The sequence below is a fragment of the Scyliorhinus canicula genome, chromosome 3, assembly GCF_902713615.1.
Source record: "Scyliorhinus canicula chromosome 3, sScyCan1.1, whole genome shotgun sequence".
Classification (NCBI taxonomy): Eukaryota; Metazoa; Chordata; class Chondrichthyes; order Carcharhiniformes; family Scyliorhinidae; genus Scyliorhinus; species Scyliorhinus canicula.
Genome location: NC_052148.1, coordinates 59,152,394 through 59,179,003, shown reverse-complemented (window position 1 = coordinate 59,179,003; position 26,610 = coordinate 59,152,394). Strand labels below are relative to the sequence as shown.

The window sequence follows — 26,610 nt, the reverse complement described above, 5'->3', positions numbered from 1 at the left end:
GCACAGCACTTCATAAGGACAGGCCCTGATCCTGCAATGGTCAAGATGCCACCTGGGAACCTTGGCACTGCCAGCCTAGCAATGTCAGAATGGCACCTGGGTGTTACTGCCAGGGTGTCCAGGTGGACCTACCAGGGTGCCAGGCTGGCACTGCCACAGTGTCCAGGGGGCAGCAGGGGGCCAGGGTACTACCCTGCCCACAGCCCAATCGCCCAGGGTCTCCTGAACATCTGGGAATCCCCCCCCCCCCAGTGGTCTGGGTCACCTGGTCCACATTGGTGAAGACCAGTGCTAAACGGCACTTGCTTGGGGTCTCCAAGGCATAGGCATTAGATCTCACTCCTCGGGTAACTCCAACGCAAACATATTCAAGTGAGCCTGACTGGACACTGGAATATGCAAATCTGGATCCCACCAGATCTAGGCTGGATCTAGACCACGAAGCTTCGCGAGATCTTGTTAAATCTAGCAAGGCTTAACAAGGTTGTTAAATCTCACAAAAGGCTTCTGATGAGATTTAACAGCCTCATCGCATCCCAATTCGGGCATGAAGAGACCAGTAGATCATGGCCCTATGGTTTGCTGTGGCCAGGAATGTGTTTCACACTTGTTTCTTGGACCTTCGAGTGTTCGTGCCCGTTTCCTGGACCACCGAGTAGAATTCAGACCAAGATTTTTTTTTATTCAATTAAAATTCTGCCACTGCCATGGTAGGATTTGAACCCATTTATCCCAGGTATTATGGGATGGATTCTCCATTTCTGAGGCTAAGTGCTGGCACCAACGGAGGATCTGTGGAGTTCCGCGTCAGAAAACTTGGCATCACACCGATTCCGCTATTGGTGAGGAGCTAGCACCGTCCTCACGTGGAACACCTGCAGAACATACGAAAATGGTTTGGGAATCGCCGGGTCTGTCATGGATAAATGCAGGGCTGACAAGCTGCAGCTACGCGTACACTATACACCCTCCGCACACACACATCGATCGCGACCGAAAAGATGGCGCCTGTTTTTCTGGACCTCATACCCGTCCACCCCGACCAAACATCCCACCTCCTGGCCACACCTAACTACTTCCTCCAGCCCTGGCAGAAGCCCCTCGACCATCAGCATGACTGTCGGCGAAGTATGACGGTACTGGACACTGTTCATACGCTCTCTCTCGCTCTCCGCAGCCCCCACGCCAGGTTCATGACTGTTGAGAACACATGTGGACTGCGGCATCGGGAACTCGGCCCAGCGGAGGCGGAGAGGGGGTGGGGGGGCGATAATGAGATGCGAATGCGGTTGCAGCTACCTGCGGCACGCAGTGCAATGACACCGTTTTGGTGGGGGCGGAGCAGCGCGAATCAGCGTCGAACCGGCGTCGGGAGCTATTCTCCGCCCAATCGCCATTCCCGATTTTGGTGTTGGTTATGCCACAAACTTCACCTTATAGTCTGCAGGAATCCCAAGAATAGGCAAGATATTTCCCCAAGAAGATTAACAAATGAATGGAGAGAAAAAGAATCAGCAAACGTGTCCACCCAGATCAATCCTATACACATAGAGGAGATTCAAAGATAAACAAGCTTGGTTCATGATAGTATTCTTGGATTCTTCTCACATTTATCCAATCCCATTTTGAAAGTAACCATCTGTTACCATCACCCTTTCAGATCGTATTAATCTTTGCATTAAATAATTCACTTCACCACCCCTCGAGTTATTTTGTTAAATAACTTAAATCTGTACTCAGATAACTCCTGTCAATGGAAACAATTTCTCCCTCTTTACTCGATCAAAACCTTTTGTTCTTTTGACCATTCTATAACAGCTCCTCTTAATCTCCTCTGTTCTAAAGAAAGCAATCCAGATTGCTCTAAATTCTTCAAATGACCCCCTCATCCCTGGCCCTTCTCTACAAATTTTCACTGCATACTCTCTAGTGCCTTGAAATGCTTCCACAAGTGTGCTGGCCAGAATTGGATGCAATATTCCAGCTGAGGCCTCACCAGTGATCTTTCATGGATTTGCTCATGTTTACGTCTTTTACACCATCCAACCCGCAATTGGCTAAATGAGCACAGATGTGAGAACGAATCTGGTTCCTTCTTGCATTTGGATCAATTATCTATGAGGTAGTGCTCTTAGCAACAGACTGTCAGTGCTGCAATTCCACTGTATATTTCCAGTTTAAAATTCTGCAGTAATTAACTCAATAAAGTGAGAAGGATCGACCACAAGCCACTTCTCATTGTTCATAAATTAGCGGAAACCTGACCCATGCAGATCAGGTGGTACTGGCTGAAAAGGTTTCAACAATCTTGTAATTTCGAAATACAGTGGTACTTTATTTTTAAATCCTGCCTTAGTCAAGCTGAGGAATGTAATTTTATTTGATTTACCTTTGATTCTCAGTTCTTCACTTTCATGGAATCCTATTCAGTTTTAGAGGAAAGCTGATGCCAGAAACCCTTTATACGGATCTTCAATACAAAGCCCTAGGATTATATTCCTTTACATTCAAGTTGAATATAATTTTCCCAGGCTTCAGGTTTATTTTTGTACAATCAAAATAAATAAATGAACACAATAGCGTTTCTATAATTGCTTTGTGAAAAGTACTGGACAGTGTATATATAAAAAATTACAAGGATGCTTTCAAATATTAGGAAAAAATAATTGACTTTGTACTGTATGTTTACACTGCAATGTTATACCCATTGAATCCCTGCAATGCAGAAGGAGGTCATTAGACTCGTCAGGTCTGCACCAACCCTTCCTCACTCAACCGAGGCCCACTTCCCCACACTATCCCTGCAACCCACGCATTGATATTGGCTAAACAAACTAAATCACACATCTTGGGATACTAAGGGGCAGTTTAGTCAGCCACCTAACTTAGACCATAAGACATAGAAGCAGAATTAGGCCACTCGGCCCATCGAGTCTGTTCCACCATTCAATCATGGCTGATATTTTTCTCATCCCCATTCTCCTGCTTTGTCCCCCTCACCCCTGACCCCCTTATTAATCAAGAACCTATCTATCTCCATCTTAAACTTGTACATGTTTGGACTTTGGGAGGAAACTGGAGCACCCGGAGGAAACCCACGCAGACAGGGAGAGAATGCACAAATGTCACACAGACAATCCCCAGGACCAGAATCGGATTGGGGTTCCTGTCGCTGTGAGGCAGTAATGCTAACCACTGTGCCACCGTGCCGCCCTGGAGCTTGTCTGAATCTTTTTCTGAGGATAATCCTCTGTTGATTGCCATTTTCAGCAGTTGGTTAAAGATTATCAGTAGACAGCAACTTATTAGAATAAACATGAGGATTTCATAAATACAAATCAAAAGAGCTAATGGACTTACAAAGAACAGAAGAATTTGCGGAGGCAGATCCCAAGCCTACGTAAGCTGGAATGTGAATCAAACTCAAGGCTTCTGGTATTATTCTGCACTACATACTGGCCATCTAGCCAACTGAGCTAACTTCCCCCTTCCCAGCTCGCTATACAGAATGCTAAATGTGCTGGATGACTAACTAATTTAGATTTCCTGCTGACGGTGTTGGTAGAGGGATGAATATTGGGATGGACATTAGGAATACCTGCTGCACTGATTTAAATAATCATTTTGATTCATATGAAACACTGGAACAGGCAGTGGCCCTCAGTTTGTTAAAGAAAAGACTTGCACCTAGATAATGGCTTCCATGACCATTGAATGTCTCAAAGTAGTTTGCAGTCAATGAAGTATTATTTGAAGGAGTAAGTCATTTCAGGGATACACAGAAAAAGCAGGGGAATGAGATTAATTGGATTGACCTTCGAAAGAGCTGCTGCAAGCTGGTTGGACAGAATGACATCTTTCTGTGTTGTACTTTTCATTTCATTTCATTTTTAATTTGCATGTGTGGAGTTAAAACCCAAGGTCATGTCCAGCATTTCAGAAAGAAAATGGTGATGCTGAGCTCAGGTGGACTAGGGGGCGCTTCGTGAGGTGTCAAAGATAAAGCAGAAATGAGACTCAGGTGCTTATTGTTCAACTGAGCACATCCATTACATTTGCTCACGGCTTTCCTTCCAATTGGCAAAGGTTGACCATATATTGATGAGAGAAAAACAACCATTCATTTACAGAAAGGTCACTTTAACACTGCAAACACTCTAATCCCACGTGTCACCTATTACCATGCACACTTGGGCACCATTTGCATTTAAAGGCTTCTGACTTTGATAAATTATTTATTGTATCTATCTTCCTGACCACAATGAGGTTGCATTTTCAGGCCTCGGATCTGAAAGACCAAGCAGAAGAGGTTTGAAAGTGAAGGGTAATATGTCTTCTATCCTAAACGTTGCTGAGTTTCATTATGAAAAAGCATCACCCTCCCCATGGCAACCACATGGATGTTAAGAGTTAGGGCAGAATTACTTCACCAACACAATAAGAATGTCACTTTGGATTATATGAATGCGCGAGGAAGAGAAATAAGAGGAAGCTGAAAAGGAATCCAGATTAACCAGGCAGCATTAATAGAATCCAGATCACCCCAGCATTACTCATTCAGGATGATGTATAGGCCCAGGTGCCCTTTGCAAGACATGCCTAAACTGGAGCTCTCAGGATGCTGCACTTCAGACATGATGATTTAATGGGTCTGTCTTGCTCACTGCTGCGGCCAGATCTGCAACCAAGATTAACAACACTTGTGATGATGCGGGAGAAAGTGAGTCCAGCTCTCAACATTTACGTCCCACAGTCGCTCCAGAGTACACCAAGGGGCTTTTGCCAGATCAGACAATTGGCTGAGCACTCCTTTAAAGCAAATCACTTGCATCCGATTTACCAGGGTAACTCAACTTATGCAATTTAAATGCTCCCAGACAGGTGATGGAAAGGGATATTAAAGATTTTAAGAATTAATTGTCATAAAATATTCAATGGTACTATTTCTATCATTTCATTTCATAAGCAGGGAACACTTGGTGTTTTGAATCAATATTTAGCCCTCATCCAACATCACTAAAACACTTTATCTGCTCAATATCTCATTGCTGTTTATGGGATCTTGCTCTGTACAAATTGGCAGTCACATCACCAACATTACAAAAATGACTATACTTGTACTTCATTGGCTGTAAAATTACTTTTGGATGACCCAGGGTGGTGAAAGGTGCTACATGACACACCTTTGGAGCAGACTAGGGGCCGAATTCTCTGGCCTCCCCGCGACGTGTTTCTCAGCATTGGGAGCCAGCCCACCATTGGCCGGTGGTAGGATCTTCTGGTCCTGCTGCTTTCAATGGGATTTCCCATTGTATCCACCTCATGCCACCGGGAAACACACAGCAGAGATGCACCATTGGCGGTACTGGAAGATCTCACTGGTATGAAGATACAGAAGACATTGGGTGGCACGGTGGCACAGTGGATAGCACTGCTGCCTCACAGCGCCAGGATGACTCTCTGTGTGGAGTTAGCACTTTCTCCTCGTGTCTGCGTGGGTTTCCTCCGGGTGCTTCGGCTTCCTCCCACAGTCCAAAGATGCGCAGGTTAGGTGGATTAGCTATGCTAAATTGGCCATAGTATCCAGGGATGTGTAGGTCAGGTGAAAGGGTTATAGTAATAGGGCGGCGAAATGGACTTGGATGGAGTGCCATTTCAGACGATCGATGCGGACCCAATGGGCTGAATGGCCTCCTTCTGCACTGTAGGGATTCTATGGTGATATGATGACAGGTGAATGAGGCAAATTAGAGGGTTGATTACACTGATATGGCATTGTTTGACCAAATATAAATCCTCACATTGACAGAAATCAAATTCTTAACTGTACAGATGAAGGGTGGCATAGTGGCACTGTGGTTTGCACGGCTGCCTCATTCGCTGTGGACCCAGGTTTGATCCCGGCCTCAGGTCACTGTTGCCTCACAGCGCCAGGATGACTCTCTGTGTGGAGTTTGCACATTCTCCCCGTGTCTGCATGGGTCTCACCCCCACAGCCCAAAAAGATGTGCAGGGTAGGTGGATTGGCCACGCTAAATAGCCCCTTAATTAGAAAAAAAATAATTGGGTACTCAAAATTTAAAAAAAAACATACAGATGAAGAGGGGCTTAACCCCTTACACATGAATTTACAATATTTAGGAGTTCCATTATGCTTTTATGCTTCACCAGTTAGTTTCCCAGCTTTGTTCCACATGGTCCATACTGCTGCAGGTGACAGTTTCTTCCCCGTAATTCAGCAAAGGCCCTCTCTATTCTCTAATTTGGGAGACCAGCACATCCACAGCAACTCCTGAGAAGTTAGACATTCGGTTTCACCCGTAGCCTGTTAGCCAGAACAAGCTTATATATTAAAATATATTTGAAAAGGAGAAATTGGATTTTGAAAACTACCAGCCTTATTTTTAAAAGGTGAACTGGCAGTCATGAGCAAACTGAATTACTGATAGAATCTGTCAATATGTGAAAACCATGGGCACGATTCTCCGACCCCCCATGCCGGGTGGGAGAATTGCGGGAGTGCCGGGCGATTCCCGCCACGCCGCCCTGGCACCCACACACGATTCTCCCACCCCCTCCGAAACAGCGTGCCGCGTTTCACGACTGGCCACTCGGAGAATCACCGCTCGCCGTTTATAACAGGTGAGCGCCGATTCTCCGGCCCAGATGGGCCGAGTGGCCTGCCCAATCCGACGGGTTCACGCCGGCGCCAACCACACCTGATCGCTGCCGTCGTGAACAGCGCGCGAATGCTGCATGGGCTGCCTATGGGGGGGGGGGGGGGGAGGCTCGAGCACCAGGGCGGTGCTCAGTAGGGGTCTGGCCCGCGATCGGTGCCCACCGATCGGCGGGCCGGGCGTCTCTAAAGGACGCGCTCGTTTCCTCCGCCGCCCCGCAAGATCAATCCTCCATGTAATGCGGGGTGCCCGCGAGGAGGACGGCAACCGCTTTGGGGTATCTGGGGGCCTGATTGGCACGGCAGTACCACGGCCGTGCCAAGGGGGGCATAGGCCCGCGATCGGTGCCCACCGTACTCTTTTCCCTCCACGATCAAGTCGCCACGTCTTGCGGGGCGGCTGAGGGAAAAGACGTCAACTGCGCATGCGCGGGTTGGCGTTGTCCAACCTGTGCATGCGTGGTTGACGTCATCGGCCGTGTCAGCCGGCGTGACGCTTGGCATGCAGCCTTGACGACCGTCGTCAAGGCCGCGCCACCGTGACGCACGGGGCCGCGCTCCTAGCCCTGCCCGGGGGGGGGGAGAATCGGCCCCGGAAGTGGCCGTGAAGGCTGCCGTGGGTCACGGCCTGTCCCACGGCTGCCTTTACGATTCTCCGCATTTGCGGAGAATCGCGCCCTTAGTCTCCCGTTGGGAGAATTTCGTCCCATGTATAAACTTCCTCTAAAACAAGTAAACCGGTTACCACATTAATACAGCAACAAGCTTCACCACGTTGCATCCGGGCAGATTTGGTAGATGACTTTGGTTTTAGCTGTTAAATTCCTTAAACACAATGACTGAGTGTTAAAGGTGTCACTCACCTGATGAAGGAGCTGCGCTCCGAAAGCTAGTGACTCCAAACAAACCTGTTGACTTTAACCTGGTGTTGTAAGACTTCTTACTGTGCCCATCCCAATCTAACGCCTGCATCTCCACATCATGAGTGTTAAAGAGTCAGTCACATTACCAAACTTAAACTGCAATGCATAAATTATGTCACAATCAAACTTGCCAACATTTTGGGCCTTAGCACAGGCACAACTAATATTAGACTGTCCAATTTTGTGTTTCTGGAGCTTAACTTGACCAGCCAGGAGTATCAGGAATTGCACAAGAGCATGATTTTCCATGAATTTTAAAGTGCAGAAAATTATACTAAGTGCATATATAGCTTCCACAGCAGGAGCATCCAATCAAAATGATGAGGGGAGCAAAATAACGTATCTTGATTTTCAATTAACAAAAAAATGTGATATATTCCATGATTTTGCTTTACAATAAACTAACTTGTGTGGTCCTGTCCTGTACAATAACTATCTATTTTCTTTTTCAGGAAAAAGTGCTGTCAAGGCTATAAATTTGTTCTTGGTCAATGCATCCCAGAAGGTAAGTGACACCTGCAGTTTTGTGAAGAAAACAATGAATTCATTTGTAAAAATGTCAGTGTATTCTGTGACGAATGTAAAAAATTGTTATTTTTTACATTCTATATTTTTGCAGTAATGTTCTTAAACCTGGGTTAAGACACATACAGACAGTATGACTGCTAGAGCTGAGATTAAGGTTTTGTAAAAAATTAGGTAATCATTGATTTGCAGGTGAAATGTTCTGCTTATAGATTTTGAGAGCCATTTACTTGTTTACAGATAGTTATATAATGGAATATTGTTTACATTTGAAAGACCCCTGGGGCATCAATAGTTTATATGGGGTATTGTGTTTGATCCTGGCTAAACAAGTCAAGGGACATCTTGGAAGAAGAGACAAAAGAATTCCTTCTGCATTGGGTACAAGTGATGTAGTTAACGGGAGGGACCATTTCTGTCTGAAAAGGCAGTTGCTCCTAGAACTCTTATCTGCATAAAAATGATCCAATTTTGTCTTGAAAGGTTCTCACTCCGAAGATTCTACACAGGTAAAAGCAAGTAGAAACCTGGTTCTTAACTTTCTTCATGAGTGGTATTTGATATGTGTTGATTTGTTTAATTTGAATATAGCGGCAGGTTTATTTAATTAGCAGAATTTAAATTCCAAGCTGACATGGTTGGAATTAAGCTCATGTCTCTGGATGATTAGTCCAGGATGTTGTGATGAAAGTAGACAGTAACAGATGCATGGGTTGAGATTGTGAGTGCTGTGGCAGACGAACATGGGGAAGGATTTTACTGCAGCTATTCATCAGTGGTAGAACTTCTTCTGCTTTGCCATTATCCTCCTTACCCTTGCCATCCACATAATCAAGGAAGATATTCTGCCCCACCTCAGTATCACCATTACCTTCCTCCCGTTCATCATTATCGATCACTGTTGATGGGAGGATTTGTAGGTTCAGACAGTACAAGCGAAGAATGAGTGAACATTATTACTTTTGAATTAAGGAGATTGAGAAAGGGTTGGAACTTTGTGGCTTTGTGGTACTTGACAAGGACGTGTAGTCTTGGAATCACTAACCTGGTGACAGAAGTAAGTCCCTTCTCTCATGGCAAAACGAGAGTGCGCCTCCATCGGCTTTATGACCTATCTCTCATAGTGGGTGAGCCCCTTAATATCAATGGAATGATTAAGTGTGTGGTGATTGTGCCTCACGGTAGCATGGTGGTTAGCATCAATGCTTCACAGCTCCAGGGTCCCAGGTTCGATTCCCGGCTGGGTCACTGTCTGTGTGGAGTCTGCACGTCCTCCCCGTGTGTGCGTGGGTTTCCTCCGGGTGCTCCGGTTTCCTCCCACAGTCCAAAGATGTGCGGGTTAGGTGGATTGGCCATGCTAAATTGCCCGTAGTGTAAGGTTAATGGGGGGATTGTTGGGTTACGGGTATACGGGTTACGTGGGTTTAAGTAGGGTGATCATTGCTCGGCACAACATCGAGGGCCGAAGGGCCTGTTCTGTGCTGTACTGTTCTATGTCTATGTCTGTGTCTATGATTGTGTATCAGTGTAGATGCAATACAACTGAGCAAGCACTAGAGGAAGCACAGGAGAGTTATAAATACAGAGAAACAGGAAGTGAGGACACACTTCACAGAAGGGGGACTTGGCAGCAGGACAGGCAGGCAGCATTGAGGTAGCTATATGTTAAGATCTGAAGACAGAACAAATTCACAATAAAGCATCTTCTCCAACTTTGAGACTACGAGCTTTATTAAGACACAAGGAACAACACATGGTACCAAGGAGTGGCTTCAGATGCTTACTACAAGACAACTCAGCTGCAGACACAGAAAGACCAAAATGGCAAGAAGAACTCCTACCGGGCATTGGACTTGGGAAGACCTCGCTTATTCGATGATGTGGGTTGGAACCCCACCTCAGCTGGACCTAACCGGTAATGAAAGTAATGTCTGGAAAAGATTTAAACAAGTGTTTGATATATATATCGTAGCTAATGATTTAGCAGCAGCCTCAGATGAATGAAAATAGCACTGCTCATATCAGGACATGCAGCTCGAAAAGTTTATAATGGCTTTAAATACTCAAAAGCTGAAGACAGCTTACAAATAATACTAAAAAAGTTTGAAGAGTACTGTATGAAATTTGAACAGCACTGTATGCTCAGAGGCCAAACTGAACAGAGACTGAGTGATTCAAAACTCAAACAATCACTATCAGAACAGAAAGGGATCAGTCTAGAAATTGCGAGTGAAAAGTACAGATCAAAAGGAAACAGTAACTTGAACTTCTCACATAGACAAAACGCTGAAATCCAGATGAGATCAAAAGGAAGAAGTAACTTGAATTCTTCACAAAAACAAAACAGTAACTTGAACTTCTCACATAGACAAAACGCTGAAATCCAGTTGAGATCAAAAGGAAGAAGTAACTTGAATTTTTCACAAAGACAAAACGCTGAAATCCAGTCCAGATAGAAAGGAAACGGTAACTTACACTTTTCAGGGAAGAAAAATGCTGAAATCCGCTGTAAAATGGCATCACAGCACATTTTACAGTCTCTGGGGGACAAAGGATGAAAATCTGCATCTGCGCATGCGCAGGAAACAGAAGCCGCGCATGCACAGATACAATCACCCGTTTTGCAATCAAGCCGCGCATGCACAGTGGACACAAAACCGCACAGTAAAGGAAGGCCGATTTGCGCATGCGCAATCGATTCCTACGCATGACGTCACGAGCGTCATGACGTCTGAGGATCCTGACCGCGCCCACTTAAAAGGGAAATGCCCAAAAATTGAAAACAAGATACTGTAAAACCAAATTTCTTCCCTCAGAAGACAGAAAAACGCCTGAACTTAAACCAGCAGTTGAAAATAACTCTCACAACACCCTGGAAAAAGCAGTCTGTACCACCCAAAGTGAAGAGAACAAAAAAATATCCGCAACTAAAAAAGATGATTTGTTTTTCGAACAATACTACTCAGACATGGCTGAGTTATTCGGATATGCAAAAAATGATGAAGATTTTGACTCCAGAAGAGGAGAACCAAGAGTCCAGAGAGACCACATCAATAAAAACCATGAAGATTTTGACTCCAGAAGAGGAGGGCCAAGAGTCCAGAGAGACCGCGTCAATAGAAATCGTGAAGATTTTGACTCCAGAAGAGGAGCACCAAGACCAACAAGAAAATGAAATCGTGAAGAACTTGACTCCAGAAGATGAGCACCAGGAAAAGCAAAGGAGATGAATTAAATCCACCACAAATTACTCCAGAAGAGGAGCACCAAGGAAGCCAGGAAGAGTAAGCAAATCCACCACAAATGACTGATGTCACCAGAATCAATGCAACATCAGATCATTCTCACCATTCTCTAGACAAAACGTTCAATGTAACAGACACCACAAAGGACACTCGCACCAATAACTGTGACAATGACTCAAATTATCCACACGGGACACTCATTGAGCACAACAAGAAAAACAAAAGCCACAAGAAGCGCAGCAGAAACGAGAACAACAACTGAAAGTACAAAAGCAACATGAAGCGAGATAAGAACAGAAATCGCAAGAAGCACTGCAGAAACAAGAACAACAACAGCAACAACAAAAACTACAAGCACAACGACAAAAACTACACGAAGAACAACAAAACCAACAAGAAGCATAACAAAGATAGTGACTACAACAAAGACAGGAATGACAGAAACAATAGCAATGAAACAACGATTTGTACAAAATGGTACAACTCTGCACATGAAGGACAATGCCACAGCACACTGCAAAACAATGACAAGACTATAAACATGCCATGGGATGACAAACTCACATCTGCTCCAGAACAAGCAAGCACACCAGCTTTCAAGGCAGATGAAATACTAAATCGATACCACAAGCACAGAAAAAAGTCCATGTCAGTCAACATCAGTGGTTCGACTATGCAAACACCTTGGGATGACATATTGGTTACTTAAAATAACAAGAACACCGACAACATTCACAACAGAGTTGCAATATCAATATCACCACGTCAACAACGAAAAAGAAAAAACTCAATGAACAAATTCATCAAGTTTGGACTCATAAATGTTTTTATTACGATTGGACTCATAAATATAAATTGGCTTTGTAAAATATGCAATAGCACCATCACTTGTATAGATACACATATCATAAGTAATCTAACTGTTTTGTACAATTTTCTTTAACGATGCTCAGAAAATATGTAAAGAAAAAAGGAGGGATGTGGTGATTGTGTATCAGTGTAGATGCAATACAACTGAGCAAGCACTAGAGGGAGCATGGGAGAGCTATAAATACAGAGGGACAGGAAGTGAGGACACACTTCACAGAAGGGGGACTTGGCAGCAGAACAGGCAGGCAGCATTTGAGGTAGATGTAAGTTAAGCTCTGAAGACAGAACACATTCACAATAAAGCATCTTCTCCAACTTTGAGACTACGAGCTTTATTAAGACACCAGGAACAACACAAAGTTTTTCCCTACTTTCCTGTTGCTCTCGTTTTAAATCAGAATTGGCTGTTCTCTCAGCAAGTTACTTCCAGTTTCCCACCGGATTTGCACCAATGATCTTCCAATTGATTTGTTAATGAACTGACCACTGAAATTCTGTAGATTCAGCTGTGCAGATCATTGATATGGGGGTGCTCAAAACTCATTTATGCACATAGTTAATCCACCACTGTAATTTCACAGTCTATATTTACAGGAGTTACAAGCTGTGCATTAGCTCTGAACATAAAATTGTTCAACAAAACATGTTTGTTTACTGCTTACAGGCTAAAATGCTACCACAGAGCTACGAATTTAGCTAAGCATGTCTGTTGGCTTAAGGCACACTGTCAACTAACATAAAATCAACCACAGATACATCAGAATCCCTGAAGGTCTATTGAAATAAAGGACATTAGAAACAAAGTACACCATCTGTTGAAGTGCAAGTAGTCATGAACCAAGCAAGAACTCCCTATAGAACCAAAGGCAAAGTATGTGCAGAAAGAGGCTATTCAACTCATTATGTGTGCTGGCCAAAAAAGAGAAAATAGAAACTAGCCGCTATGATGAATGCAGGATTTTAGGATTTCGATAATAAGTTGCCTTTCCACTTTTTCGACCAAACTGCATGACTTCACAATTATCCACATTAAACTTCACCTGCCGCATTTTGGCCCACACTCCTAACCTATTTATATCCATTTGGAAGGTTCTTATTTCCTCATTGCAACTTACTGTCTCACCTATTTTTGTGTTGTCTGCAGATGTCGCTATAGAACCTTCTATCCCTGTATCCAAGTCGTTCATATACATTGTAAATAGCTGTGGTTTAAGGAGCAACTCTTGTGGCACCCTGTTAGTGACATCTTGCCATCCAATGAAAGACCCATTTATCCTGACTCTTTGTCTTCCGTCCGTCAGTCAGTCTTCTATCCAGGCTAATAAATTACCCCTAAACCCATGTGATCTAACCTTGGGAATTAGGCCTTCTGTGCAGCATCTTATCAAATGCCTTCCAGAAGTCCAGATACATTACATTTACAGGAATCCCATTATCCACTTTGCTTGTTTTATCTTCGAAAAACTCTAGAAAATTAGGCAAACATGATTTACTCTTCATAAAACCATGCCGATTCTGACGGATTGCGTTTTGACTTTCCAAATGTCCGAATATTACTTCCTTAATAATGGATTCTAACAGTTTCCCAACAACAGATGTTAACCTAACTGGTCTGTAATTTCCCACACTCTGCCTCCCTCCCTTCTAATGCATTACATTAGTATTTTTCCAATCCACTGAAACCTTTCCCGTGTCACTGGAATTTTGGAATATCATAACCAATCGATCCAATATCCCCGCTGCCACTTCCTTAACTCTCTCGGATGTAGGCCTTCAGGCACAGGGGACTTGTCTGCCCTCAATCCCAAGAGTTTGTTGAGTACCATTTCGCTGTTGATGTCGATTGTTCTAAGTTCCTCCTTTTTTATTTCCTCTGAATTACCCATTCCTAGAGGGATGATACTGGTGTCCTCCACTGTGAAAACTAAGACTAAGTATTGATTTTGCATCATTGCCATTTCTGTGTTCCCGACTATTAACTCTCCGGCTCCCAAGGGACCAACATTCACTTTAGCGACTCTCTTCCTTCTTATGTACTTATATTTTGTACTTACATTTATGTCTTGCTATCCTTTTGATATTTTGCACTAGTTTCCTTTCATGATTTGCCTCAGCTATTTTTAATACGTTTGTAACTCTTTGTTAGTTTCCCAATCTTCCAGCCTGTCACTGGCCTTTGAAATATTATATACCTTAATTTTTGTCTTTATATTGTCCTTAATCTCCTTGTTTAGCCATGTAGGTTTTTTACCCCTCTTACCATCTTTCTTCCACCCTGGGATATACTTTAGTTGTTTATTGTGAGGAATTGAGTATCTCCTTAGATAGCTGTCCTTCCTGCCTTCCTGCCCACTCTACTCAGGACAAATCTGTCCTCCTGCTTATGTCATTTATTTTGTTTACTTCCAGAATACACAGCCGGGATTCTCCCCTACCCGGCGGGGAGGGGGGGTCCCGGCGTACCGGAGTGGCGAGAACCACTCCGGCGTCCGGCCTCCCCAAAGGTGCGGAATTCTCCTCACCTTAGGGGCTAGGCCTGCGCTGGAGTCGCTCCCGCTCCACCGACTGGCGTGAACGGCCTTTGGCGATCTGGCGCCAAAGGCCTTCGCCGGTGGCGTGAGTCTGCGCATGCGCCGGAGCGTCAGCGGCCGCTGACGTCACCCTGGTGCATGCGCGGTGGAGGGGGTCTCTTCCGCCTCCGCCATGGTGGAGACCGTGGCTGCGGCGGAAGAAAAAGAGTGCCCCCACGGCACAGGCCCGCGCGCCGATCGGTGGGCCCCGATCGTGGACCAGGCCACCGTGGAGGCACCCCCCGGGGTCAGATCGCACCGCGCCTCCCCCCCAGGACCCCGGGGCCTGCTCCCGCCGCCTGCTCCCGCCAGCACCAGAGGTGGATTAAACCACGCCGGGGGGGACTGGCCTGTCAGCGGCGAGACTTCGGCCCATCGCGGGCCAGAGAATCGCCGCGGGGAGCCCACCGACCGGCGGTGCGCGATTCCCGCCCCCGCTGATTCCCGGGTGGCAGAGAATTCCGGCCACGGCGGGGGCAGGATTTACGCTGGCCCTGGGCGATTCTCCGACCCTGCGGGGGGGGTCGGAGAATTCCGCCCCACGTGTGGGACTCCAAATTCTCCCCCCCCCCCCCAACACCGTCCCTAGCCAAACTGAATTTTAAATTTTACCATACCATGGTCACTACTCATACTATGCCCACTATGTGGGCAGCACAGTCGCATAGTGGTTAGCACAGTTTCTTCACAATTCCGTGGTCCCAGGTTCGATTTCCGGCTTGGGTCACTGTCTGCGCTGAGTCTGCACTTTCTCCCCGTGTGTGCGTGGGTTTCCTCCGGATGCTCCAGTTTCCTCCAACGGTCCAAAGACGTGCAGGTTAGGTGGATTGGCCATTCTAAATTGCCCTTAGTGTCCAAATAGGTTAGGTTGGCTTACAGGGATAAAGGTGGATAGGATGGAGGTATGGGGCTTAAGTAGGGTGCTTTTTCCAAGGGCTGGTGTAGACTCGATGGGCTGAATGGCCTCCTTCTGCACTGCAAATTCTATAATTCTATGATACTCCCTGAGGATCCTGAACTATGAGGTCATTAATTAATCCCTCCTCATTACACAATGCCAAATCTAGGGTAGCCTGCCCCCTGGTTCATTCCCCAACATACTGTTCCAAAGAACACCCTCTAATACATTCAATGAACTCAGCCTCCAGGCTACTCTTGCCAATTTGATTCTTCCAGTCTATGTGCATATTAAATTCATCTGCAATTGTCATCTGCAAATTTTCCAATCATGCCTCCCACATTTAGGTCTAATCATTAATATATACAATAAAAAAGCAAGGGCCCCGAGATGGGCCCTGTGGCATACACTAGAAACTTCTTTCCATTCACAAAAGCGTCCATTGACTATTACACTTTGTTTCTTGTCACTGAGCCAATAAGGTGGCCAATACTGTACACAGTAGTCCAGATGTAGTCTCATTAGTGCTCTGCATAACTATTCCTATAAAAAGTAATGTAATAGGCCTCATATGCCATTGCATTGTTGATTTGTCTTTGAAGTTTCAAAGGAATTTTTAGCAAAGGGCAAACTTTGGGTGGGTAGAGGATCAAGAGTAGAGGTACACACTCTTAAGTTCTTGATGACAGATTATAAAGTTGTTATGAGGGACAGTTTCTTTGGTTAATAGTGGAGAGGTGTGACCACTGTTCTAGGCAGGAAAGCAGGACTACCAGTGTCTCCATCACAGAGCCAAACTGGACGTAGCATGCAAGAGCAATGAAAAGTCAATCATGGAGTGTAAAGAACAGCAAACACACAGGCAACAGGATCTGAGACACAAAGATGACACAAAGGGAACCTCAGAAGAAGGATTTGGAGGGAGCAGCAGTAGATGAGAAGACTTCCACAGAAGCAAACAAAATTCCTGGCCTCATAAAACCAATGCCATTGCATTTTTTTTTGGAACAAGCTTCAGTGGTCTCTTTTTAAAAATCTTTGGTGAAACAACATGCCGATGGAACAACTGTGCATAACTGTACTGAGAATAAGGCGGGATGTAAGGTGGGCAGCTGGTCCATTCGTGCCCAGTTGTGGCCGAGGGTTAATTGTGAAAATTCACCCCAGAACCTAAACAAGTTCTGCAGTTATTAGACGTTATGCCTTCTGCTGCTTACATTGGTTTATTGTTTGAGACAAACAGTTTGCATTTGTCCATATTGAACTGTGTTTGGTTTCAATTAGTTTAATTTCAAAATTCTTCTAAGGTTGGTCGCATTCCTCCTCATTATTTTCTTCTCCTCTAATTATACTTTTTATAAGGCCATGAAAAGTCCACATCAAGTTTGTAGAAATTATTAACTTACTTTATTTAAAAATTACTGGAGGGTATATAAAGCTCCAGTAGCTCCCTACTGGGTCTTCGCTAGTCAGTGCCTTACTGACTAACTCTATTTATACAGAGCCAGACATTGTCAGAGGTTCCCCAACCCCTTATCAAGGGAGCTCGTATTCTGCAAGGTCCACAAGGTAGTTAATCATTCCCACCCCATAAGACTCATGCAGGGTTATAACAACGCTATTTACAAACTTGGATTTGTTGTTTTTAGTGGCTGTGATATTCCGCCCGTTTTTGACGGACAGGAATGGTGTCGGGCCAGAGAATCCAATAGGATTCCTCAAACTGCTTTTACGGTGCCGGGATTTCCTATTCTGATTGACTACACACCCCACAGTGACGTAATAGGAATCCCACCATGAAAGGTTGGGAACTCCATTACCATACATTTTAATATCATTAGTGGACTGCCCCATTTATGGATTCCTCCCCCTATCATGAACAGCACCTAGGGGGGAACGGGTCATGCCCGGGCGGTATGGGACTGTACCAGGGTACCGGAGAGGGATGCTTCCGATGGGGATATCCGTGAGGGCAGGTGGATTCTTTGGGGTGGGGGGTAAATGCGTGGAGGTTTAAACCAATCTCTTGAAGGCTGAATTTGCTGGAGGGTCAGCCTCATTCAGATCCAGCCCTACCAGCGTGATGTCTTGTGACCCGCCTCCAGGATGGCCAAGTGTCAAAAGTATGGGTGGAAAAGCTGGCAATGGAGCTGGCGGGCTACACACCACTTTGCCACCTGAGTTGACACAGTCAATGATTCCACCCAGTATCCACAGAAAAATCATTTATTACATATGACAAATGTCTCAAATCTGAGCCTGGGATATCCACCTATGATCCTTTTCCAGTTTGAATTTTTAAGCTTGGAGTCTTCCCTGAGCCTTTGTCATTCATTCAGCGATAACTCTCCTCCTTTTGTTCCCATTCCAGACTATGATGTATGCTCAGGAGCTCCGTGTGAACAACAATGCACTGACAACTTTGGCAGAGTGCTATGCACATGCTACCTGGGATACTACTTTGACCGTGTGAAACACAGAAACAGAGAGAAACCATATTGTATTGGTCAGTATGAACACTTGAACCATTTAATTCACGCCAATTATTACCCATCACTCCTTACAAACATCACAGCATTTGCCTTCAACAATACCTTCCAAACCCAAAGCTGCATGGGAATGCCAGCAACTAAACGTTTTCCCCCAAGTCCCATCCTATCCAGGCTCCAAACTATATTGCGTTCCTTCACAGCTGCTGGGTCAAAATTGTGGAACTCGCTCCCTAACAGTTCTGTGGGTATACCTACACTGCAGGGACTGGAGCAATTCAAGAAGGCAGTTCATTACAACCTTCTCAAGGGTCAATTAGTGGTGAGCAAAAAAAATGCTGGCTGAGCCAATCTACAATCTACCCATGAACACACTGATACCCAATGCTAGACCCACACTTACATACACCTAAAAAGAAGTTTGCAAACTACATCAGCCTCACTGTTACTGTCTGAATTGTCTTTTTGTAATTTAAGATCAGTTGGTGGTGAATGCATGAGAGTCATTTATGAGATATGTAGCAGCCCATCTAGCACGCCATCATAAATCTCCTATAAATACTTGATGAGTGAAGATTTCCGCAAACAGAATCTATCTTCTATTTTTATGGGAAAAACCAGAATCAGATTGGCCTAAACATGTTTTAACGTAGAAGCACAATCTTGTATTCTTGGGTCATAAATCTGGTCAAATCCTGGGAAACTATATTTGCAGAAATTGTATGGAGGACATGTTCATAGAATATATTCAAGATAATTTTCTAGATCAGTATGCTTAGTATCCAAAGAAGGATCAGGCTCTTTTAAATCTGACGTTGTGCAATCAGGCAGCTTTAATTAATAACGTTGTAGTAAAGGAGCCACTGGGGAAGAGTGATCATAATTTGAGGTATTTTATATTGGGTTGACTTTTCCATTCTGAGATTAAGTGGGGTGGGGGCAAGGAGCATTTTCCACCACGGAGGCAGGTGGGAATTTACACCATATCACATGATATGGCCTCATTAATTATGCATTTGAAGATTTCCTGACATTTTGTGCGGTGAGGCAGCTTAGATAGCTTGCACACTGTCGCGCATCTGAACCCTATATTTAAAAGGTGACTGGACACCAACTGATCCACCACTGATGGAACGTTTGCACATTCTGAAAGATCCTAAAGATAGAACATCCACCTCCGGGAAGCTGCTGCATCCAGACGATTCCCCTGGTAATGCTTCACACACCCACTGCAGCATGCTGTCTTCCAGGGTGCGGTCACTGGAGGCCTCCATCTTCCATGGCAATCTCCAAAGGCTGCTCCAGGCCTTCTTCAGCTAAGTCCTGACATCTCCATGCCGTGTTGGTCCAGGGCTAATGTGATATCCAGCTGGTGGCACGGACAATTAGGTGGGGGCGACCATTCCAGTTGGGCCTTCATTCACAAATAAGATGCAAAAGAAAGGGCAGCTTCAGTGGTGACTTTGTCTTTCCACCTGATGCCAAGGATGTGTCAAAGGCACCGGAGATGTAAATTATTGAGCCTATAATGCTCTTGGTAGTTACTGGTTGTCCAGGCATTTCTGCCATACAGCAATATGCTGAGGATGCAGGCCTTGTAGGTAAACGTCTTGGCCCTGCAGTTCAGGGGGTTACTTTTGCACTACGATTTTGTTCGTCAGCCAAAGTTAATTTGGGAAATTTTCCAGTTTGTATAGTTCACCTTCCGCTATCTTAAACAGTTAATCCATAAAGGAAGTTGGAAAAACTCATTTAAAAGCAATTTCATTTTTCAACAATTTCCTTCAGCTCATTAACTCACGTTATATATTAAATGTCATTTTGACAGATATTGATGAATGTGCCAAAAGCAATGGAACTGCGTGTTCTCACATCTGTCTCAACACACCAGGGAGTTACCAATGTGCGTGCAAGGAAGGCTTCTATCTCAAAGAGGATGGGAAGACATGCAGCAAAAGTGAAAGTGGTGAGTTCTGACCAAATGAGTATAAAGAACTAAAATGGTTTATTATTAGATTATTTTACTTTCATAGTAAAAGTATCAAGTTGACGGTCAACTCCACCTTATTTATTTAATCAGGATAAGCTGAAAGGTTACTTCCTATTCTAGATTTTTTCTTTGACTTATGTCCTGGCAAAGAATCCTGTTTTGTATCAGAAACCATGCCAAATAATTAACATACCTATTCTTAAGTGGAGGTAAACAATTTTAGAAGATTCATGTATGGTTACATGACCATTTTCAAATCACAGGTTATTTGCAAATTGGTGTTTTATGACTTGTTTGCAACTCAAACAACTATTCATGAGATGGGAAAATGCAAGATTGCGGCTCTTTTTCAGAAGCAGGGGATTGAAATGCAAATAATATTGCTTTAAAATTGCTGTAATAGTGTAGCCCCTTGTGGATGTTGTTAAATGTCAGTTGCTTGTTGCTGTAAAGGAGCTCATGAAACTTTGCCAAAAGCAATACTGAAGTCCTCTTAGGGAGGTAAATTTTCAATTCATGTTGATCCCTTAATGTTCCAGTAGCTTGCATTGATTCACTTCACATTTAACAGAAGATTACATACCTAAATTAACTCATAGCCACTTTGTGAGCTCTTATTTGGTGAAAACATTTGTGTAAATAATTTGACAAAATGATAGAATCCATGCTTTCCTCGAAAGTCATTAGGTCACAGTTAAATGACAACAATTCTGTAATACAGAGTGCTAAACAACATGATACACATTCTCCTTTTAACTCAGAGCCCAGATTTGAATCCAATCTCAATTTAAGGTCCAAGTTTCATCAGCCTGCTGGTTTGATTTCCTTCTAATCTCTAGTTGTGCCACATCATGGAATTGAGTATCTCATCAACTGCTGTCAAAGGACTTCTGAAATAATTATGTTTTAATAAGGTCAAGGTACATTTTAGAGCAGAATATGGAGTTTTAGCTCGTATACAACCCATGTAACACCTTAAAAGAAGCTGTGGATGCCATACCTGAACTTCCAGCGTTGATATCCCTTTCCTCGACAGACACTAAATTTATGATCAAAAATATTACAATGAAATTAAGGAGCATTTGAAAACTGTCCCCCTGAGTTTTTATAAACAAGGGTGACACAATTATACATTTCTCTTTCAGAACCAACCAAGGAACTCACAGGAAGTTAGAATGGTAAGTGACCATTCAGCTTATCTGCATAATAATTAGGCTGGAGTTGTCTTTTGGCCCAATATTAACAACTGAAGGAGAATTTGAGTCATGCATTCAATACTTCATCAGAATAGAATGTACCTTTTTGTTTTTCCTCACTCCAATTTTCTCTTTTTCTGCTGAAGACTTTGACTTATACTGGAACGCACTTACATAGTTGTCAATTGCCCTCCAACACCTGTGCATTTGTTTCTCCTTCATAGTGGAGCTATGACGTGTGAATCCTGGTAATTTGTCTGTGGGAGGCATTGTCACTCAGCCTGAAACTATTCTCCACACATGTTCTTTCCAGCAACAGACATTCATATCAAACAAGAGCAGGAATGGGAACAAATAACATCCTCTCTATTTTAGGAGCACCAAGACCAAATTTATTGCTTCCATTTTCTCTTTGGCTGAGATAAGCTTAATCAACATGGGCTCCGGAGTCAATCTGGAACATCCCTATGGCTCAGTAGCGCATGGTAAAAGGCATTTATCCACTAAAGTAAGGCCATAAGTTCAAGATTTTTAACGCCAAATCATGCCAAAAAATATCCAGTAGCCTTTTGTGCCTTCTAATTAAGGGACAGAGCTCTTCCATCATTTTCTTCTTTGTTCTTTCATGGGAAGTGGGCACCGCAGGCAAGACCATTCTAAATTGCCCTCAGCCAAGTGGCATTTTAAGAGTAAACCACATTGCTGTGGGTCTGGAGTCACACGTAGGCCATCCGAGGTAAGGACGGCAGATTTCCTTCCCTAAAGGACATTAATGAACCAGATGGATTTTTAGGGCAATCAACAATGGTTTCATGGTCATCATTAGACTTTTAATTCCAGATACTTTATTGAGTTTAAATTCCACCACCTGCAGAGCATTACCTTGGGTAATTGGGTTACTTGTCCAGTGAAAATACCATTATGCCATCGCCTCCGCTAAAGAAGACTAAGGATACAGTGACGGTGTTAACTATGGAAGAAAAATCACTCCTTCGTGGTGTTTTTCAAATTGCTGGATGCATACCATAATAGAGAGGCAAATGTACCGCAAAAAGAAAATATTAAGCTAAATCACTCTATCCCATGCTCTTTGTTTAAAAGGAAACACATTTATAACTGAAAGAAGGAGCACAAGATATGGGACAGATTATGGGAAAAGCTCATTCTGTGTAAGAAAGTGGTCACTGATAGAATCTGGTAGACTCTGGGACTGTGGAGATTGCAGAACTGTGGGGCGGGATTCTCCAACCCCGGGCCGGGTCGGTGAATCGCTGGGGGGGTTTCACGCGACGTCGCTCCGACACCGCTCCGTTGATTCTCCGGCGATTCCCACGCACGTTGGACCCAAATGGCCGCTGAGATAGGCCGAGTAGCGCGCATGCGCAGACCCGCGGCGCCCGTTTGACGCGACGGCGTTAATGACAGCGTCAACACTTAGCCTCAGGATCAGAGAATCCCGCCCGTGCTGAGAGACTGGTATGTACCAGTTTAAATATTCATTTCATTATTTACTACAATGCAATTTTACATACTGGTTCCTCACAGGTGCCTAACCTGACTTTTGTTGACAATACAGAACTCACGTGGACTTACTCAAAAAAATGCATACATTCTTTTCACAGGCAAATGGGAATCCAGAAATCAACTGAAATTTCCACAAAGAGCACCACCCAACTGAACACTTGAACGAGGAACAAGCACCAGCAAGCATGCATACACTAAAAGCGGTGATAATGGGTGGGATTCTCCCTTCTGGGGAATAGGTCCCCACGCCCGCCGGAAAATGGGCAGGAATCACTCCGGATTTTTTCCTAGAAGGTCCGGGGTGATTTTCCATCTTCAAGGGGGCCAGCAGGGTCAGCGTGCGTCTTGCAGCTCCGGCTGCCGGCGGGGCCCTGCAGTTACGTCCGCGCGGCCGCAGCAGGGCGGGTCCATGACCTGTCGGATGCACCTGTGGGCTGTGACCTGCGGGATACCACACAGGTCCCCACCCTAGTCCTGGGATGATCCTGAGGCCTAAATGTTCAGGGATACGGTGACCTTGATGGCCACCGGGAGCAGGTATCCTCCTCCTCCATGTGGTGCCAAGTCAGCGAGGACATGGCACAGATGCCGCACCATCTCCTTGCTGTAGCGGAATCTCCTGCGGCACACGCGGTCCGTCTTCTGTTCGAATGACCAGCGATGCCTGTGCACCCTAGAGCATCGTGGGACTCCCTGTCAGGGTCCATCCCTGGCCTGATGGGTGGCTGGGTCCACAGGGTGTGGGGCGGGTCTGGCACATGGTCTGCCACCTCGAGCATCTGCAGACGCTGCAGCTGCCGCCGTCTCCGGAGTCTGGCACGGTAGCACAGTGGTTATCACAGTTGCCTCACAGTTCCAGGGTGTTAGGTTCGATTTCCGGCTTGGGTCACTGTCTGTGCGGAGTCTGCACATTCTCTCCGTGTCTGTGTCGGTTTCCTCCAGGTGCTCCGGTTTCTGCCCACAGTCCAAAGATGTGCAGGTTAGGTGGATTGGCCAGGCTAAATTGCCCTTAGTGTCCAAAAAAAGGTTGGATGGGGTTACTGAGTTAAGCGGATAGGGTGAAGGTGTGGTCTTAGGTAGGGTGCTCCTTCCAGGCCAGGTGCAGACTCGATGGGCCAGGTGGCCTCCTTCTGCACAGTAAATTCTATGATTCTATGATTCTATAAGTCTGAAGACCCGTATATCCAGACTTAGGAACAGCTTCTTCCCCACAGTTACCAGACTCCTCAACGACGCTCCCTTGGACTGATCTGTTCCCTATAAGACACTATTCACGTTGCTCTATGCTGCTCCTACTTATGTCATATTTTCTTTGTTATTTTGCCCTTGTTCCATTCAGTAACTAATTATTTGTTAATGTACTGTGTACTTTTTCGCATTCACTGTAACTATCTACTTTTTTTTGTTGTCTACTGTATACGTACTGTGTACGTTTCCTTGGCAGCAGAAAATACTTTGGTGCATGTGACAATAAATCAATCAATCCCCCCCCCCCCCCCCCCCCCCCCCCGCACCTGGAACGATCTGCCCATGCACTGCTGGCCGCAGCGGGCTCCCCTCACCAGATCCCAGACCCTGTACCCCGGACACCCGCTCATAATGTCACCTGGACTGGGCACTGGTTCCATCCCTGTAGCACTCACCCACCCTCCAGCCGTGGACATGTCCCCGGAGCTGTGTCCCATCCCCTGGGTGCTTGGATGTTGGCTGGTGCATGTGTGGCGTTGTCTCCACAGTGTTCGGACACAGTGTACAGGCATCGCGGTCTGATTAGGATGCTAGGCAATGACTCCCACATGCTACATTGCCCACTAACCCACGGGCAATTACTTGGGTTGTGTGAAGTGCTCACTTAACCACAATGGCCAATTCCTTGTGAGCAATAGCCTTCAGCCACACTGCCAGAGGTATAGGCAGTCAGTGGGGGTTATGGCTGGTCAGTGGGGCAGTGGGGAAAGGGACAAGGGTTGCCCCCGGAATTGATACACACGATCCAGGGGTTGGCACGGTGATGCCATGCACGAATGCCCCACCCAGCTTCTTCCCCTCACCCTCTCATGGCGGCCCACCCCTGCGGAAGGTTCCCCCCCTCCCATCAGCCGAGGATCCCCCACCCCCACTGTCAACCACTGGGGTCTTTGCCTGTGAACAAAGATGGCTACTCACTTCCTCAGCACCCCGCAGAAGCCCTTCTGCCAGATTCACATGTTTCAAAAGTAGTACTAATCGGCAACAGCGTGAGCACTTGCTGGGGAGGCCGATGAATGACAGGAGGCCGGTGGATATGGGGTGGCTCCCATTAATTGTATGAAAACAGGGCTTTAAGTGGTAATAATTGGTTTCTCACCACGCTATGGCAAGATTCCGATTTCGCCTACGGGAGCGGGCTGGTTGCATCACAAACTGCCTGGTGTGGTTCTCGTTTTCCGCCTCTCCAGCTATTTACCGGCCTCGTTTCACTCGAGTGAGAGTGCAACGAGGGCGGAGAATCACGCCCAGGGTTTCACGTGAGTCCAAAATTCAGATTCTCAAATCCAATGGCATATTCGTCCAGAGTGTGGCAGGCTGACTATTGCAGGGTGATCCATCTTTCACGAAACGAGGACTTCCATGATGGGAGAAGGAAAGAAGAGTCAAATTACTTTTGATGGCAGAGCTACAAAAGTTCCAATGTTCCAGTCGTTCATAGTGGAGATGAGGGCCAGGAAATTTTAAAGCTGGACAGAGCTCTCTCTACCTGTTAGATGGTAAATGGTAGACAATGGCACACTGCTCGCCTGGGGTTTCACTTCACTTCTGACAATAAATGAAGATAAAATCTAAAAACTGTATAATTAAAATAATTCAGAAAGTTCAAGACTCAGCCATGTGACACAGTGTTTTCTGGTTAGAATGTCTACAGTGCAGAAAGAGGCCATTTGGCCCATCGAGTATGCATCAGCCCTCTCAAAGAGTACCCTACTCCCATAACCCCACCTAGCCTGTACATCACTGGATACTAAGGGGACATTTTATCATGGCCAAGCCACCTAACCTGTACATGTTTGGACTGTGGAGAATATCGGAGCACATGGAGGAAACCCATGCAGACACGGGGAAAAAAGGGCAAACATCACACAGTCACCCGAGGCCAGAATTGAACCTGGGTCTCTGGCACTGTGATTCAGCAGTGCTAACCACTGTGCCACCATGTCACTCCATAATGATGATTATGAATCACTCAACTGTCTATTTTGATTTTACAGCTCACAAGCACACCTCTAGGCTGGCAAATTACTTTGAAATTATATTTGGTGGTTGTTGCAACAATTCTAAATGCCTTACACAGAAGACATAAATGGAAGGGAGGAGGTTACATCTGGAGCAGATTTCACTCGAGCAGAGAAGACTGAGGGGGTGACCTGATCGAGGTGTACACGATTATGAGGGGCATGGTCAGGGTGGATAGGGAGCAGCTGTTCCCCTTAGTTGAAGGGTCAATTAAGAGAGGACACAAGTTCAAGGTGAGGGGCAGAAGGTTTAGGGGGGATTTGAGGAAAAGCTTTTTTTACCCAGAGGGCGGTGATGGTCTGGAATGCACTGGCTGGGAGGGTGGGAGAGGCGGGTTGCCTCACATCCTTTAAAATGTACCTGGATGAGCACTTGGCACATCATAACATTCAAGGCTATGGGCCAAGTGCTGGCAAATGGGAGTAGTTAGGCTT

At 45.2% G+C, this 26,610-nt stretch overlaps 1 protein-coding gene across 2 annotated transcripts in view; it reads left to right on the top strand.

Annotated features, from left to right (window-relative positions):
- ccbe1 (collagen and calcium binding EGF domains 1) overlaps window positions 1–26,610 on the top strand; it is a 379,619-nt gene that overhangs the window by 322,808 nt on the left and 30,201 nt on the right. For both annotated transcript variants that reach the window (XM_038790609.1, XM_038790608.1), the window contains exons 3-5: window positions 8,052–8,104; window positions 18,079–18,213; window positions 20,025–20,162. In XM_038790609.1, coding sequence (XP_038646537.1) covers window positions 8,052–8,104; window positions 18,079–18,213; window positions 20,025–20,162 — 326 coding nt within the window. The remainder of the gene's footprint in view (window positions 1–8,051; window positions 8,105–18,078; window positions 18,214–20,024; window positions 20,163–26,610) is intronic.